Below are 16,789 nucleotides of genomic sequence, written 5' to 3' on the forward strand. Positions count from 1 at the left end.
GATTAAAAAATTAACCATTGTTCATTCTAGCTAGAGCCAAACGACCCTCAGCGACATGTAAGCTCTATCTTTCATACTTTTCATTTTACAACCAATTTAAAATAAAAGGTTAAGGTGTTTTCAAATAACTGTTGCGGTATTGTTTTGAAACTGAAGTAGTCTTCAGACAACATTACGATTGTTTTAAGGTGAATAATTTGCACCATATATCAAACTATTTTTATTGAAAAGTTATGAGCGCATTTTCGCAAATAACGTGGTTCTTTGGAATACCAATATCACTCATTGGGGCAAACAAAAGATAATTCTTTTTCAACTACAAATAAGGTCGTGATTAAAGTTATTATTGAGCAAAAAATTACGAAAGCGATATTTTTTAAAATTTCATAAAAATTGATTTCAAAAAAGCTATTCTTTATATTATAAGTACTAATATCTTTTGAATAATAGAAGCAAAAGTTTTGATGTATTATAAGAAAATGTTTGCCTTCAAAAACTCTGAAAAACATCTGAAGGATACGTTGGAAAAAAAAAGAAAACTGAAAAAGAAATTTGAAAAAAATAAAATTAAAAATAAACTTTGTCGAAAACACTGGAACTCTATGTCGTGTACTTTTCATTTTACAAGAAATTTACCAAAATAAATTAAGGCGTTTCTTAAAAAAATCGTTTTCTTTATATAACTTCTGCAGTTTTGATGTTTCATTAAGATAGAAATACTTACTTAGCCCAACTTTTTTCTAGTGCATGTAGGGTTTCAAAACTATTTTTCCATGAAAACGGTGGAGTCAAGAAACACAAAAAGCCTCCCTAGTAACAATTGTGGTTTTATGATAGTTTTATAGCCACTGATAAAACTTAGATTGCACTTGTAGCATGCTATAAAACTTCAATTGTTACTTGGGATATCTTCATAAGGAGAGGTGCTTCCCTCGCAGTGCTAGAAGCTGCTCAATTGTTACCTTCCAATGCTTAATACAATTCTCCTAGAATGAAAACAGTAGTCTAATTACGTGGAAAACGTAGCCAACGACAGTCTAAATTGATAAGTTTTATCAGTTTTCAATAGTATTGCAACGTAAAGAAGATATATGAAAAATTCATTTTCCGTCGTCAACGTAAGCTGTCCCTGGTAGCACTGCTCTATTGGAATCCAATCAGACTAATTGCAATAACTTCAGTTCTAGAGCTGATCCTTGTAACTGTTAATGCTCAAATTAAAGATATTAGTCTAATTAATAAGCCTTACTTGTTTTTGTGAGCAAATCTTGACTGAATATAGCTGATTAAAAACGTTGTTGTCCACAAACAACATGGGCATGAAGGGGTTAAGATATTTTGAAAGAGAACTGTTTCTTATATATATATATACTTATTACAAAAACTAAAATATTTTTGAGCAAATATAATATAAAAAATTTCGTATTTGCCATTATTTGGTGATCTATACTACAAAGCATGCTATTTCATATGACAGCAATGGTATTTAATGTTAGGTGCTCTAATTGCGTAAGAGTTTTTTCTGAGGAGATTTCTTTGACCCGAAAAGAAGCAAATGACCCTAAGGTCAAAACCTCTAAAGTCGAAATGAAAAAAGTACTCTAATCGAAGATAATGCTATTTGAAAAAGGTTTATGTTTTATATAAAAGTTCTCATAACTTTGAAAAGAAAAATATTTAGTAGTTGGTGTTTCACCGCAAATTATGCACTCATAAATAATCTTCAATATATCCAAAGGGGACTTAAGCGTAAAATAAAAGCTACAAAAGTTATAGAAATAAAACCGTTTTTAAGAAACAAGCTTAAATTTGGATTTCTCGTGCAATGGAAAGTATAAAAGCTAGATCTTCCGTGTCTTCAGCAAGTTTGTCTCAATTGTGTTATTCTACAACTTCATCGAAAACAATCAAGCTCTGTCTCGAACCGTTCAAAAGTTCAATTCAATTACGCGCTAACTTGATTGTCTGTTATCTGTGATTTCACTATTTTGTGTGTTATTATGGTAACTCCTATTGTGTAGTTCAGCTTATGTTAACATTAAAAAACCAACTGGTGCCACTGGTGAGCAAAACAAGTTTGTTTACAAAAATCTCATTAGCTCTTTTGAAGAATTGATATTGAATTATAGGTCATAGATGCGTTTTATGTTAACATTAAAAAACCAACTGGTGCCACTCATGTGATGTGATGGGCGAAGGATTAGAGAAGCAACCCCCCTCCCCATTGGATGTTATTTTTAGAGTTTAAGTTTATAACAGCATAAAAACTTTGAAAATCATCAACTCATCATTTGGGTGCATTTGAAAATAACTTTGAGCATTAAGATATTATTAATTTGGTATTTGAAGAAAAAAAAATGGACTGTTGGATTCATGTTTGATTCAATACGACTGACTGAAAATGTTGGTGGTGTTTCAACTAGACTGTTATCACATTATGTTAGTAACAAAAAGACATTACAACTTCTTTATTATTTTTTTTATCCCTTTATGGGCAGCTAGGGCCGAGGGTGGTGACTAGCGGGTCTCATACATCTTTGACCTGACGGACGAAGCTATGGTGCCTTGAACACAGGCGACGCAGATCCAAGGCCATCATTGAAATGATAAGTTCTGCGTATGAGATGTACTTCACCCGGTCGCCAGACGAATACCTGTAATCGTTACGTGTGATTATGTATGTATATGTCTAATTGTGAGTCCTGCTGTGGTGGTTTGTGCGTGGAATGTGTAAGTTTTAGCGTTCGAGTCCAGAGGTGCATACTTGTCTGAGTTGGCGTGGATGCTCACCAATTGCGTAAGAGTGTGTGGATGTTTTTTCGAAAGTTGTTCTACTGGAGCTGTAGAGCTAGGGTGTCGGAAGAGCTACCCGTCACTACAATTGCAGACGAGATCAATTGCAGCGGGTCGTGCTTCTAAATGATATTTGTTGTACGGTACAGACATGTGTAAACACAGGGACGTCACGATCGCGTGCATCATCACGAGGGGCTCGAGCGTTTGTCCGTTAACGTGTTCGATCGCGTGGGCGTTTGTATGTCGCGTGTGCTAGCGTGCATGTAACTTCGCATGTATAAATTCGATTTCATAACCGTGTTTCCATTCACATATTCGCGTGTGTTCTTAGATGATCGCGCGCGGACCGTGAATTTGATACTTAATTTTCGCAGTATGGCTCAGATGCTAAAAGAGAGTGCGTTCTTCCTAATCACTTTCGCGTATTCGCGTAGATTTTGGATGTATTAGTGGACGATTGCATTTGCATGTTCGCCCCTGCCAATTCACGACGAGGAACTCAGACATTTGTATGGTAGCGTATTCGATCGTCTGGGCCTATGTAAGTCGGGTGTGATGGCGTGTATGCAGCTTCGCGAGTATAGTTTCGGTTCTGTAGTCGTGCAGCCATGGTGCAGCCATGGAGCAAACTTCCGGACGTGATCTACCCGTGACCGCGCGAACACCGGCGCCTGTGGGTTAGCGTTTGTAAATTTGTGCATGCTAACACGATCATTTTATCAATGAGGTACTATCGTGCTTTGGAGATCGCGGGCGTAGGTGTGCATGAGTTATCGCGTAGGGCTGTCAAAGATTGTTTGGTATATTGTCATCTTCGGGAGCCCTGACATGGTACAGTCCAAATTTAGGATAGTCCCAGGTTGGGGCTCGTCGCTAAGCCCAAGATGCCTCCAGAGAGTACTTGGCCCCAAACCCACATTGTACATTATTTCGACAATGGCATAAGTTGGTAATAAAGGTCGCCAATTTAAGTACTAAATTTGATCATACTGCTTTGGTGGAAAAGCCCCCGGACCACGTCAAGGTACAGTATCATGCCGAGGGCATTACAACTTCTTTATTATGGATATTTATTGCTAGTCAATATTGTTCCGCGTCGCACATTGATGCCATTCAGTACAAAAGTTGTCCAAAATCTTTAAAACTTTCCAATCACGAAACTAGGATATTTTAATACTCTCGATTCCATTTCGGCATATGATTTAAAAAAATGGGTTTGAATTGATAAGGGTGGTCCTAACACACCCAGAAGTTTTCTAACAACATGGAAAACGTCATTTTTTGGCTTTAGAGTCGTAATGTGGTTAAACGGTGTATAATTTAAAACCAATAAATTTCAGACATATTTTCAGGCATATGGTGATACTTAAACACATTTTTGTATTGCTTTATTAATTATATTAGTTTATTTTACAATAAACTGTAATGGAAATTAGTAAGTATTGTATTTCTTGTTGATATTCCAATTTATCGCTCACTCGATCACGTCTCAAAGTTAAACGTTATAAGGACAAAAGCTAACATTAATCCAGTCGAAATATCTTTGTTCGTCAATGAACGTGATGATTTCCCCCTCTCTATACTTCGATCTGCTTCATTCGAATCCTTTACTTCAAACAATCAACCAATTGAACAGACATTTTTATAATGTCATGATGTAATAGTAACTTGTGCACGGTCGTCGGCATATTGTACCGCACATACTCGTACATTACCACAAACTCCCTCAACTGCCTCGAAATATTGATTAGTTTCAAAAACAATTCCATATTAACTTTTCGAAAGGGGTAATAAGATTTGTAAACAAACTTTTGTTTTGCTGATTTCTCTAAGTTGGCTATAATTTCAACGCAGAAAACATGTGGAACTGCCTCTACAAAGGGTGAAGATGTTGACTAACGTTTATTTTCAATGAAATTCCACTCAGCAGCGAATTAATGAGCAAAACAAGTTTGTTTACAAAAATCTCATTAGCTCTTTTGAAGAAATGATATTGAATTATAGGTCATAGATGCGTTTTATCTTCTGTTATTATTTAATTCGAAACTATGTCTAAACATATTTATTGTGCGATTTTCCAACATACTAGAAAGTAAAACGCATAATGGATTTGTGGTTGCGGTCGAATACTGTAGTCTAGAATGTATCGAAGCAACTTACTGCAGCGCTATCTTGGTTTATGCAAAATTAATACGACAGGAAACACGCGTAAGCGCAATAAATCCTCGTTTTTCTCTAGTCATTTCATCAAAGGCTCTACAAAAAATAGTTGCCGGTCAACCTTGGCGCAAACCGGCGCAACACGCCACTATGATATTTTCAAAGAAGACGCAATTTCCTTCAACGTGCAATTTTTTTTATTTTGGCCAGCTTTGCATTACTGTGCGCCGACAAAAAAATAATAAGCGATATTTAACTAGCAATTTTGAATACACTGTGAAATTTTCAGAACGATCAAAATTGATTTGTTTGAGTTACATTTCTAGCCAGCCCCAAAAACTGGCTTCGATAAAAATTTGGTTAAAGTTTTGAATACACTCAGGGTACAGATAAAATCCATTTTTTTCAAAATTATGATTTCGTGGTTCTCTGACACTTTTACACAAAAACACCCGAAATACAGTGATTTTAAACGAAAACCCCACAATGTCCCAAATCGTGTTTCACTATATCTCAGTAACCAAGCAATAATTGAACTTTTTGGAAGCGTTACTTTGTAGTGCTTTTGCAAACAATAACGTATCATATCTAATTCATTTATCCCCAAAACAGTGTTTTTATAAGATAACGCGACAGCGTTGATCGCCTTGTCTATTAATAATACGCTGCAAATCAGTTAAATCAAATAGTAAATAACCCAGCCAGTTTGAAAAACAGACCTATAAACCATCGATGCTCACGTTGAATAATCACTACGCTAAAGGCGTTTGATGTTATATCCATTATGTGGACCTTGCAAGTAAGCTTCGTCCTTCTACCAGCTTGCTGTCAACATATTATAAGACATTAGAAAGAGCACACCTACCTTTAGTTCTTCCTGCCGACGATAGGCTTGCAACATTAGCTGCCTTTTTGCTTCCTCAGAAACAACTGGTTCCCTCCCAGGAGCTCCCTCATTGATTTTCGCAAGTTTGATAATAATTTTTGTTTTTTCATTGCTCCCAACTATGTCACCTAGCCTATGATCAGCCAGCATCAGTTTACCAGCGAACCAAAGTTGAGCTTTCGCTGGCTCAATTGTTTCTAGGGAAGCCTACAATAAAGCCATATAAAACCACACACTTCACTAAATCAATATTTTTCCTTACCTGTGTCCCAGTCAAATCTTCCGTATTAGTAAACTCCATTCGAATGGGATCATGCGGTGGCAGTTGCATGGGATACACAATCATGACTGCACCCCGCAGCAGATCCAAAGCATCCTGGATATTGCGCTGGAACAAAAGTTTACCCTCTTGTACCATTTTTTTCGATATCAACAACTTGGCATCGGCCACTGCCTTTTCCAGAACTTCTTGCATTCTTTGCTGTGGTTGGCGTCCATTTCGGCGGCCTACAGGATCCGGGTTGGATATCCAACCTCCTGATGGAACGCATTTCTCGCCCCATTCGTCGTTTAGATTCAATTCCTGCACCTGCTCTTCGGTGAGCCCAAGCATATCGGGTGGTAGCATTGTACCGTGTTTCGATAATTCCTCGATTTCTGAAAATTTTGAAGTTATGATCTGTTGACTATATTAGTGAGCTACTAAATTTCTCTTACCAGAGCATACGCGACTGACTTTCAACCGACCGTTGTAGATTGTTACTAATTCTAGTGCCAAAGCCTCAACAGTAATAGTGGTTTTTGCTTCGTACAAGAATTGGCATTCGTCAGCACGTTTAACATGTAGTAAAACCATTTTCCGGAAAGTAAACTACTGAAGTAGCAATTCTTTATTTTCAGTTTAGTTCAAATTTCGAGAAGAGTTTGACAAACTTGCTGTGAAAACTCACAAATGTGTCGAAGCAAAATAAATAAACGCATTTTGAACCGGTGTAACCTAGTAACAGTTTATTGATCTGTAACGAACTGGTTTCGCCTTGGGTTTCGCTGTTTCTGGTTTACTCGCAGATTTGTTTTGGTACCTACCTGAACATATATTTTCTAAGCCCTTCTATCCTCTCGTGGCAATTTGTCACAAAAATCGACACCCCCCCTTGGAAACAACGTAGCTTTTGCGATGAGCCCTCTCCTCCTCATCATCCAACTGCCAACAAAAAATCTACCTTTTTGTGGGGATTATTCTGACGGTCACTTTCGATGCGATGAAACAAATCTCACGTGACTAAGGGCTGATTTCTTCACCCTAGCTTAAGCGTTATGCAAGGGTGAAGAAATCGACCCTAAGGTGATCGGAAATTTTCGAGTCACCTCACTCAGGGCCGATTTCTTCACCCTCGCTTAGCGCTTAAGCCAGGTTACTGGTGTACCTGGTTTAAAAGTTAAACGAGGGTGAAAAAATCGGCCCTTAAAGTGAAAGATGTCACCGAAGTAACAAAATTTTATCATTTTCGATGACTAAGGGAATATGGAAAATGACTCCAAATGCAAATATGTATTTGGTGAGTCTAATGAGGTGGCTTTTGAAGTAAAAAAACGGTGCCGTTGAGGAGTGGCGTTCGATAATTTTTTATTGTTGATTTTATTTCTTAAATTTTAACAGTTGAAGCAAAACCTACAAAAAATATAGTAGTCTTTGGCTACGTAATTAAAATTCTTTTGCGATCAAATTGAACAGGATATTGTGCGCAATATAATGAGTAGAAGATCTTTAAGTAAACCACTGATAGTAACTAAATCTGTTGGAAATTTGTCATGAAGTATAAGTTTCAACAATGTTACTCACTATTAAAAATGAATTTAACTTTTTTGGTGACTCAGGCATATACAATATTTTTGAGATTGGAAGGACTTATGAAACTATGTGCTGCACAACGCTGTCGTAATTATTATTCTGAGCAACGATAACAACCTTAAAAGCACTGACGAAATAAAAATTCACAACAATTCAACAGTGGTTTTTTTTCAGAAGTAATGATTGCCAAACAAGAAATCATTATTATTAGATACGATTTGCGTGGCAAATTTGTTTTCTCATATAATTTTGGAAGAAAGGGAGGGATGGTACAAATAATGGGTAGATCGTAAGGAAAGTGAGACAGTTTCGAGATACGTTTGAAACAGTTCATTCCAATTGATTGGCTGTTGAAGATTTGTTCGCACTCTTGTCCCACGTTGCAAAACTGAAATCTGGAGAGAAACGGTGCAACAAATATAATAAAACTTTATTGTCTAAAATTGGGTTCATACAGTAGCGGCGCTAGGGAAGAGGGGGGCGAAGGGGGCAGTCGTTCCGGGTGGCAAAATTTGGGGGCAGCATATGCTGCTCAACAAATTTTAATTATTTATAAGTGATTATCTATTGTTATAAATTATTTTATTATTATATAAATTAATTATTAGTTCCAATTAATTATTATTAATCGCGATAAAAATTATGTGCGTATGAAACGTTTGAATTCATTTCGCTTTGGCGCCTGTAGAAATTTAAGAGTGTTAACGATCAGAACGACGGATGTAATGGAACAAAACAATATCTATCTGAACCTGAACCTTTAACGTTACGATCTTAGCAAATGCAAACATTTATTGCTCTAAAAAATTATGGAGTGTATCTTCGTTTATTAATAACTTAAATATTTTTCAGAAAAAGATCTGCAATGGCCCTTTTTACTGTAGATAAAACAGAAGGAAGAACCTGTTTTAATCCACCTAGCGGTGCAATTGTGCCTTTCTCATTTATCCAAACAATGATTCAATAGCTGGTTATGTTGAATATAATTGTGGAAATGTCTATTAAATTCTTATTATACTTAGCACGTATCTCACGATTACCACGAAAGTCGAGGGTAAAGTTCCTATTTTCATCCTATTTGGGAGAATGCCACACTAATTCATTTATTACTCTGCCTACAATCAATGGAATGCGTACAAATTGGCATCAACAGCTTTGCTTCGTTTTTAAGAACCAAGATAATAACACAAATGCTCTGAAAACGGTTAAATGTTGGTTTTTGAACGCAACAAAAACTCGAATCGAGTGCCCGTATTATTGCCCTACAACTTGACTCAATGCGTTGAACAAAGATGGCAGACGCTGCTCTAACCAACGGCTTCAAATGGGTAGGGTGATAACAGAAATATCACGAAAATAGGCTTATTACCCTAATTAGCTTAATCAGAATGAGTTTAATGTTATGTTTATGTAAGCCGTGTATCATAATTTGAAATGCTTGGAGAATGGCTTTGGAAGGGGGAGGTTTAGCAGAATGAGAGTAGAGGATGCGTCAGAAATAGGGGAAGATGGGGTAAAACGCACCCCCGGGGCAAAATGCACCCGTTGCTTATATCGAAAACTGTTGAAAATTTCTAGAAAAGGGTAACACCAGTCGGAAGTCCGCCATAGTAAACATACTTTGTCAAAGTTTGATAACCGTACATCAATAGCAGCTCGAGAAATAAACAAAATACAATAACATGCTCTTCTCATGTCATTATCTTGGCTCGTGCAACAAGGATTTTAAGCTCTTATAAATGAAATTTGTATTATTATTTCAGTGCATTCCAGTTCTATTTATACCGTTGTTCATTATTCTGTCGCACTATGTATGAAAAAGCTACTAAATAATTCACTTTTTGCTAAATTTATATCTCTGCTCCATCGGGGGCAAAATGCCCTCTTTGATTTGGTTGATTTTTTAATCGAAAGCAGAAAAATTGTTCTAAAAACCTACTAATTGCATAACCTAAGGCTTTTTAATGGCACACTTTTGTGAAATCTCGTTAGAAAACAAAACTACTTGCTTGTTCACCGAGCATTCTGCCCCGATGTTGCGGTGCATTCTTCCCCGTTGTTGTAGTGCATTATGCCCTGTTGTTGTGGTGCATTTTACCCCCGAACAGGTGCGTTTTCCCCCTTTAATTTTTCAAAACGCAGTTTTTAATGATTTTGAAGACCGAATATTTTTCATGTTCTTGATTGTTTTGCAAAGCGTTATGATTGTGATTACAAAGGAAAATGTTGGCAAAACGATATTATTAATTAAATTTCCCCCGATTGATGTTCTATAGCTGAGTTATGATCATATTTCCTTAGGGGGTGCGTTTTACCCCATCTTCCCCTACTTCATTTTATTTCGGTATGCGATATGGATGAAGAAAATGCGGGTGTTAGGTGTAAGGGTAAGAGGAGGAAGGCGATGCAATATTCTACTGCATACTATGCCTTCCATTTGAGACTTGATTTGGGAAAGTCGGTTTAGTCATCACCGAAGAACCAATGTGATTTTAACTGTGGAATATGCCCGGAATCTGGGACTTCCGGAATTGTCGATCATGGACAATATATTCAAAGAATGTTTCATTGGCAATCGGAGATCTAGATCTGCGAATCGAAGTAATTTGGTGATCATTTCAATAGTTTTTAGCCTCTGAGGTATTGCGATTGTAACGGTTTATATGGGAAATTACAGTGTGACCTTACTAAACAACCTGTAACTCCGGAACCAGAATCCAGAGCCGAATGAAATTTATCAACAGTCAATGGGGTTATCGTATCTTTCATTTGAAATCAAGTTTGTAAAAATCGGTCAACAATTCGCTGGGAAATAGGTGTGATATTAGCTTAGGAACTTGGCGAGTTTCTCGGTGGCATCATGAACCGTCATATGTGGCCAATGTGGTCAAAGCTACTTTGTATGATCATTAGTGATCTAGACCTGCAAATCAAAGTAATGTTGCACCCTTTGATGAAACTAAGTTTGTAAAAATCGGTTCAGCCATCTCAGAGATAATTGTGAGTTTAAATGACACACACATACACTCACATACTTTTTCCGAGCTCGACGAACTGAATCGAATGGTATATGACACTCGGCCGTCCGGGCTTCGGTTAAATTTTTTTTACAGTGATTGCATAGCCTTTTTTATATGAGAAAGGCAAAAAGGTGCGAAATCGGCAAAGTCCCAAAAAGTCGATCTTTATAAAAAAATTTTTTCGAGGTATCATAAAATCTCGACGTTTCGTGCATTTTAAAGATGTTTGGCATCAAAAATACGAATTCGGTTTCTGAAATTTCATGTTCGTTAATTTTGAAAGATGGCCGCTTTTCCTGGGCACTTCCGAAACCGTCTATGGTGGTTAAAGTAGTCAACGAAAGTTCGGTTGGCCGTCAGTGACCTAGAACTGCAAATTTAAGTTGTTTAAGAGACATTTTAACGACATTTTTACCTTTTTGCTTTCATCGGAGTATCGGCTTGAATCACAATTTGCTTTGTGACCTCACGCCACAACCCGTAACTCCGGAACCGGAAGTCGGATCGGGATGAAATTTAATAGCCATTTATGAAGATCCAGAATAAACAACTAATAAGACAAAGACTTCAAGTTCCAATAAAAATAGCAAAAAAAATGCAAACTTTTTCCGCTCGTTTTCTCAGTTGCATAGGAACAAGGGGAACGGAAATATGGTCATGGGCAATAAAGCAGGCCACCTTTTTAAAGCTGTAGCAAAGATCGTGGAGTAAGCTAGATCAATTATCATCGAGAAAATAACCCCATGCCGTACCATGAAATTTGAAGCCTACTCGATGCTGGGAGGAGTTCCGCAATATCACAAAGTTGCCGATTCCCAACCTAGGTCCAACCAATCCATCCATGACATGTCACATGAGATTTTCGGTGCTCCTGGAAGCGTTGGAAACTCTTTGTTTCTTCTTAATTGTCTAAGACCAGGTGCTGTGACAGATTTGTGACAGAGCTATCTCTTGCTGATATATGTTTAGTGCAATACTGCATGCATGACGCGCGGCACAAACAACCGATCATGCAGACGACCCTTGTCAAAGAAGACGCAAAGCAGTCTCTCTCGATGCGATTGTCACTCGAAATCTTCGGTCACTGGACCAAGGGGTTATTGAAACAGCCAACCCCGTCCTTTAGTAGATCCACGCATGCCAAGTTCAAATCGATAACTACACCATTGATCTCAACTTTGTGAGCGGACATGTAAACGCGTTAGTTCTTCATGAACGTCTTGTCGCCAGTAACGTCATTTGTTTGCTTTAGACAAAATATCACAATTCTGAGCTTTTCTAGGCGAACTTTCGAGATATCTGGCACAGCTGAATACTTCTACGTCTTGCGGAATATTAGAATATTTTGCGGACTATCTTTGATCCGAAAGAAGATCAGATCTGGTCGAACCCAGTTCATTGTGTTTGATTGGAAATGGAAGCTCGGAGTCTTTGGCGACGAATCTTGTTCGACATCCGTTTTGGGATCGTTTGGGTTAATTGAGGAGAGTTTATTTATGCACGGACCTGGAGCTAGACGTAAAGTGAAAACTGAAGAATAGGAAGGAAGATACATGGATGATATAAATTGAAGAATTATCTGAATTTGTTAGTAAAGGAATAACATGGACATCTATCTTCACACGATATATGGATGAATGCAACCTATTTTATTAAAAACTGGAGCGAAGAATATGTGAAAAACTTAATCAGCAATAGATCATAAAAGCATCTTTGCTTGCGCAAAAAGATGAGTGGGTGCAGTCTGGAATATAAAGAAAATTCAAATCATAATCAACAATCCACCAATCAGTTCCTAAAATTGTCTCCTCACTATTCTTGATATACGCTAGAGCCAATATTTATGGTTTTCCTGAAATTTCCAACCAGACTCACCTCTAAAGTTTTGGTTCCCCCAAAAAACGTCCCAATGCAACATATGAGCGTAATCGAAAAACAATGTCAAGATCTGGTGTAATGTTGTAATTAAATCCGTTGATTCGAAAAAAATATTTGAAAATCTATTAAAATTAAAAATAGCAGGGAACAATTTTTTACGAGAAGATGCAAGGCCCGTTGTTTCATGCATTTCCAAGACATTTGGCATAGAAAATAAATTAAAAGCAGCCTTTTCAAAACCCAGTATCGACTCAAATCCGGAATTTTCCAAGTTCCATAAAGACTATATATAAAAAAAAATCAGGGTAGCAGAAGAGCTCGAAGTTTCATTACAATTTAAACCACTTAGCCTAAAAAATTCGAATTCAATCTTTGAATCTTCGAAGGGATATTTCATGAGTGAAAACTTTTGCATTTTGGCCGTTTTGCGTAACTTCTTAATCGTGTCGGATTGAACTAAACTTTTGCAGAGACTTTTTTCGAGGCGCGTCCGGTTAGGGACCATTTATAAATTACGTAACGCAAAAATTGCCCAAAATTGACTCCCCCTCCCCCTATGTAACAAATTGTCTCAAATTTCTCTATCCCCCCTCCCCTACTACGTAAAAAATCCTCTGAATTTTTTTTTCTTCAGTAAAAAATCTGTTACGCAACGTTCTAGCTTACTCCCCCTTCCCCATATGTAAGATTATATCACAATTTGCCGGACCCCCTCCCCCCTAAAAGTGTTACGTAATTTATGAATGGTCCCTTATTAAATTTGATTATCACCTGTTTTCCATACATGTCATTGGCACCATAATGAACAGTGTTCTGAATAGATACTCCATCCGTCGCCGTCAACTGATTTCATAAATATACTGTAAAAGATGGAATGTGGCTGGAATTTACATGAAATGAACGCCAGTCAAACATGAAGTAAGTAGGGAGTAGGTGTGCCATTTCCATGTACACAAATTATTGTTTGGAGGTCAAACTGAAAAAGGGGCGCAAAACTGAGACTCCGCCAGAACACCACGCTACGGCTCTGCTTCTTTTAACAAAACCGGATTGACAAGAAGTCTTCGACAAAGTTGTACACAATTAAATTATCTTTCTTATTTTCAGTTACAGTAACCATACGACGCATGCAGTACCACCTAGCGTCGAAAATGCGAGCTATTGGGTTTTCTCCATGTAATTTTTCCAAAAATCCCACACAAAATTCAGAAACGTTGGTCCGGTAGCTAGACTTGTTCGATTTGCTTCAAATTTGGAGCGAAGTTGAGCATAGTGATAAATTCAACGCGATTGTGTGTGTGTGCTGATGGTGTGCGAGCTAAAGTGCCTTGGAACTAGCAACGGTGCTGGTAAGAATTCCGTGATATAACAAAGCGTTCGGCGCCCTATCAAGGCTATAAGGGGAATGTAGAAGGAAGCAATGCAAAGGTCTTTGTCTTTGATCCTGATACGAAGAGCGACAAATTCAATATCGAAGTGAGGTTAAATCGATTGGAAGAATAACACCTTTTAACCCTCAAAAGTATTCTTAATATACGCTAGAGCCAATATTTATGGTCTTCCTGAAATTTTCAACCAGACTCACCTCCGTAGGGGGCCTCTCGATCCTGGAGAATTATATTACAGTCGTGAAAGTGGAGATCTATGTTGAAAGTTACCCAAGTATCACATAAGGGAAATGTATCGCATTTTAAACTGTGTAAGGCAATTTTGAAGGAATCTATCTTCGGATAGGTGCCTCTGCAATTCCACTGTATGACAGCGATGAAATGGGTGAACTCGTTCGATAAATTAGCCATCGAAGGATACGATCGCTGCAAGGAGGGACCATTTAGCACCCAACTGCTTCAAAAATGTTTGCGCTCTAGGATGAAAACGTATTAGAAGGTTTCTAAGAGAATCAGTATTGGGGAGTGGGCGCAGCGTATTGGTAAATCGATTGCCTTGTATGCAGCGCACCTGGGTTCGAGTCCCGACCCCGCACATAGGGTTAGAAATTTTTCCTAAGAGATTTTTCTAACCCGAAGAGGCGAATGACCTTAAGGTTAAAACCTCTATAATTGAAATAAAAAAAAAAAAAAAAAAAAAAGAATCAGTATCATTGAAAGTTATACAAATTAAATTCGCGATGTCAGAAAATTTCATTAGTCCGGTACTTGACCGAGTCTCTGTTCGAAAAAAGGGGAGATCTTTTTGATGTTCCTGGAAGTGGTAGGTGCTCCTTGTTGGAATTGTAATTTCCAAGGGAACAACTTGCTTCGGCTTTAGGGCAGCACTTCCATTGGATTGCTTAGAAAGATGTCTTCTCTTCCTGGACTCTCGCGGGTTAACAAGAGATTTTCCCTCTTGTGTATCATCAGATTCTTGCTCAACACGAGCCAAAAGAGCAAAGGAATTTTCTAAAAGTAGCGCGTCGATGCGCCTAATTTTATCCCCGCGCTTTTTTTACGCAAGCCATAATTAACTTTTTGAGGGCCCACACAGTAAATACACCTGTCCGTTTCATTGCCGCAAGAACAATCCTCATGCTCCCCACCGCATTTGCCACATATTTTTTTATTGCCACAATAGGTCGCCGAAATCTTCGCAATTACTTCAGATCATTACCCGCGGTACAAACAAGCGAACAGGCAGACTAGAAGGACGTAATTTGAAAGAGAAGATCCGGCGAAATTCACTCGAATCGTGTGATGGTATATAGCAGTGATTCTCAACCTGGGGTCCGCGGACCCCTAGGGGCCGTGAAGTTGTAGCTGGGGGTCCGCGAAGAAAAATATATTTTCCAAGCGATATTGAAATTTCATTTTTTTTTGTTTCCTAACAAACTGAAGGTAATACATTGATAGCATACAAAGTCGATGTTTGTCCGTGGGGGTCCGCAGCAACCCAGGGTGATTTCTAAGGGGTCCGTGGTATGAAAAAGGTTGAGAACCGCTGGTATATAGCATTCCTTGTCTCCAGCGAGCGTGTGCGATTTTTTGCAGTCTAATATTTCCACCGGTTGGAAAAGGAGGATTTTAAACCTGACAACCACATACTTCAGCAGGTCCTCGCATGTCAAACTCTCCTCGGTGATGACTCCGTCAATTTCTACATCCCTACATGGTATACATACTCTATAGAGCAGCGTAAAGCGGTAACAGGAAGCAATCTCATTTGCCTGTGCGATGTCACTAACAATAATTTTTAACTTGTTGGCGCGAACCCTTGTAATCACGGTCACGGTAATGCTCTGTCAGATCACGTGATATTTTTATTATATCGAATGGCACAGCCGGTTTTGTTGGTATGCTTTTGGGTAAAAACATAGTAGACGAAAACAATACATAAATGTTTCATATTTTCAATTCTGCCGAAATGTCACCTATGTATACCCCGAGTGTACTGAAAACTTTAACCGCGTTTTTCTCGAAACCACTTTTTTGAGCTGGTCGGAAATGTAACTCGAACAAATGATTTATGATCGCTTTAAAATTTTCACAGTATATTGATTTCTCCAGCGACGTACGCAGGATTTTATTTTTTTATTGCTTAACTTTTGTCATTAACAATTTTGTGACGATTATTATGACATTTTCGGCGTTTTTTGCGTAAAATCAAAATCTCACAAACGTCGCTTTCTATTGACATAAGGAATCAAAAAAAACTTTAGTTTTTGGCTCTAGGTAAAAAACTACAGGAGATAGATTTCTGGACCCCTTCCAAAAAATGCGCGAGCGGAAAAATGTTGCATAGCCGCCATCTTGTGATGAAATTGCTCAAAAAAATATTTTGTGTGACTCATTACTTATGTTATAAATTCCATTTAACAAGATCTCGATTCATCTCCTTATTGCGTCAAGCAAAATTCCGAAAAATGCCTAGTTTTTCGTGCTCTACGGCGGTGTAACCCCTTAATGCAACTGAAAGTGGGATGCTAACAGTTTTTATAGTACCAATAGTATAGTCAAGTATTAAAAAGGTTTCTAATTGAAAAAAATACAAAAGAAAATAGGAAAGTAATAAACATCGATCTTTTATTACTATATTACTGTCATTAGATGATTGTTGCCAATACACCATCTATCTGATCTTTCACAGAGGTAGCAATGAAAGTACACTTTTAGAACACATTAACCCTCAGGAAGTCGCGCTTATGGCCCATTGAACGAGCAGCCGCTGGTGCCCTAAGACGATTTCGCTAGATTTTCAGAGCAG

The 16,789-nt window shown here is 37.9% G+C and overlaps 1 protein-coding gene across 1 annotated transcript in view; it reads right to left on the bottom strand.

Annotated features, from left to right (window-relative positions):
• Positions 1–6,793, bottom strand: part of LOC131683549 (cilia- and flagella-associated protein 298) — a 68,323-nt gene extending 61,530 nt beyond the window's left edge. Inside the window, exons 1-3 of the mRNA XM_058965607.1 lie at positions 6,560–6,793; positions 6,105–6,499; positions 5,822–6,049 (exon numbers count right to left, since the gene is read on the bottom strand). Of these exons, the coding sequence (XP_058821590.1) occupies positions 5,822–6,049; positions 6,105–6,499; positions 6,560–6,698 (762 nt within the window). The 5' untranslated portion in view covers positions 6,699–6,793. The remainder of the gene's footprint in view (positions 1–5,821; positions 6,050–6,104; positions 6,500–6,559) is intronic.
• Between the last annotated feature and the right edge of the window lie 9,996 nt (positions 6,794–16,789).

Source organism: Topomyia yanbarensis, chromosome 2 (assembly GCF_030247195.1).
Source record: "Topomyia yanbarensis strain Yona2022 chromosome 2, ASM3024719v1, whole genome shotgun sequence".
Lineage (NCBI taxonomy): Eukaryota > Metazoa > Arthropoda > Insecta > Diptera > Culicidae > Topomyia > Topomyia yanbarensis.